The sequence below is a fragment of the Condylura cristata genome, unplaced genomic scaffold (assembly GCF_000260355.1).
Source record: "Condylura cristata isolate star-nosed mole 26May11 unplaced genomic scaffold, ConCri1.0 scaffold00006, whole genome shotgun sequence".
Taxonomy (NCBI): domain Eukaryota; kingdom Metazoa; phylum Chordata; class Mammalia; order Eulipotyphla; family Talpidae; genus Condylura; species Condylura cristata.
In genome coordinates, this window is record NW_004567107.1 from 1,778,281 (window position 1) to 1,779,635 (window position 1,355).

Sequence of the window (1,355 nt, forward strand, 5' to 3'; positions counted from 1 at the left end):
GGAGCCGTGGCAGGCCCCTCGCTGCGGCTCCAGAGCCTCCTGGTGGGCAGGCGCGTGGGGGGCCGGGAGCCCCTTGCCGCTTTCCTGGGGCTGAGGAGGAAAGGCCGGGAAGGCCAGAGGACAGTCAGGGACGTGCAGGCGACCTGGGGTGAGTGGTGTCGCCTCGGGTGCCGGCAGGGGGCTGGCCACGGAGGGACGCAGGCGTGAGCGGCGAGACTGCCCTGCGGCTCCCGCGGGGCGCCGGCCTGGGGTCCCCGGCAAGGGCCTGGCCGCTGCGCTGAGCATCTCAGAAGCCACCGAGATGCGGCCAGTGCAGTGTAGGAAGAATTGCTCCATGCGGGCCCGCGTGGATATTTGCCGAGTGTTTCTGGAAAAATGAGTGCAAATTGCCGGGCGCGTCGCTAGCAACACGGGCCTTTAATGGGCCTGAGCCGAGCGGAGTGAGTGTCCAGGAAAGGTCGGCCTGGGAGCGTGAACAGCGTTTCCGCGACTCATTCTCCTCGTCTTTACTGCAGTCTCCAGTTGGAACAAGCTGGGGCCGCCCCTCGGAGCCCGGGTTCCAAAGGGGTGGGGAGCGCTGGGGGAAGGAGAAGAGGGGGAGCTTCCCTCGCTGGGGGAAGCTTCAGCCCGGCCTGGTGCCCTCCCTGGTGCCCGGCCTGGTGCCCGGCTGGTGCCCTCCCTGATAGGCCTTGGATCCCTGGGGCCAGGTGGGGGAGGCCCCGGGAGGACTGGGGACACGTCTGGGGGCACAGACTTGGCATCTGGCCACAGTCAGGGTTACCACTGCTCTTGCCGCCGCCGCCCCCATCTCTGCCCTCGGTGGGTGCGCGGGGGAACGCATCACAGCCTGTCTCCTCACTCCCGGCTCCCGCGAGCAAGTAGGACGCTGGAGGGCGGGGCGCGCGCCAGGCCGGCTGGCTGACCCTCCCCTCCCTCCGCAGTGCCCGACAGCGTGGTCATGAAGGTGCTGGGCCAGCGGCTGGGTCAGCAGGACTGCCTTCGCAAGGGCTGGGTGATGCACGGCTTCCCGCGGGACCTGGACCAGGCGCACATGCTGGCCAACATGGGCCACAAGCCCAACAGGTGAGCTGCCCGCGGCTGGGGCTCGCAGCCCTGCCCCGCCCCCGGCCGCGGTCCTGTGCGCTGGCCACTCCTCGGCCTCACGGTTCCGCTGACTCGGACGCACGTGGCGCCCGGTGTGGCGTGTGGGACGCCCTTGCGTCCCCAGCGACTGGCCACCGTCTGTCCTTCCACCACCGTCGTGAACTTGAGCGCTGGGGACTTTGGGGGACACAGAGGTGGGCGCCAGCCTCACGAGCTGGCTGTGGCAGGGCCCCGTGGCGGGCCCCTGAGGC

General features: G+C 70.1%; 1 protein-coding gene across 3 annotated transcripts in view; it reads left to right on the forward strand.

Moving 5' to 3' along the window:
- The first annotated feature begins 405 nt into the window (after positions 1 to 405).
- DDX31 (DEAD (Asp-Glu-Ala-Asp) box polypeptide 31) overlaps positions 406 to 1,355 on the forward strand; it is a 109,238-nt gene continuing 108,288 nt past the window's right edge. The window contains exons 1-2 of one of the 3 annotated variants that reach the window (XM_012721329.1): positions 406 to 440; positions 942 to 1,083. In XM_012721329.1, the coding sequence (XP_012576783.1) occupies positions 421 to 440; positions 942 to 1,083 (162 nt within the window). In that variant the 5' untranslated portion in view covers positions 406 to 420. Of the gene's footprint in view, positions 441 to 558; positions 568 to 737; positions 820 to 941; positions 1,084 to 1,355 lie in introns of those variants that run through there. The other 2 variants (XM_012721332.1, XM_012721330.1) reach the window with 2 other exon arrangements.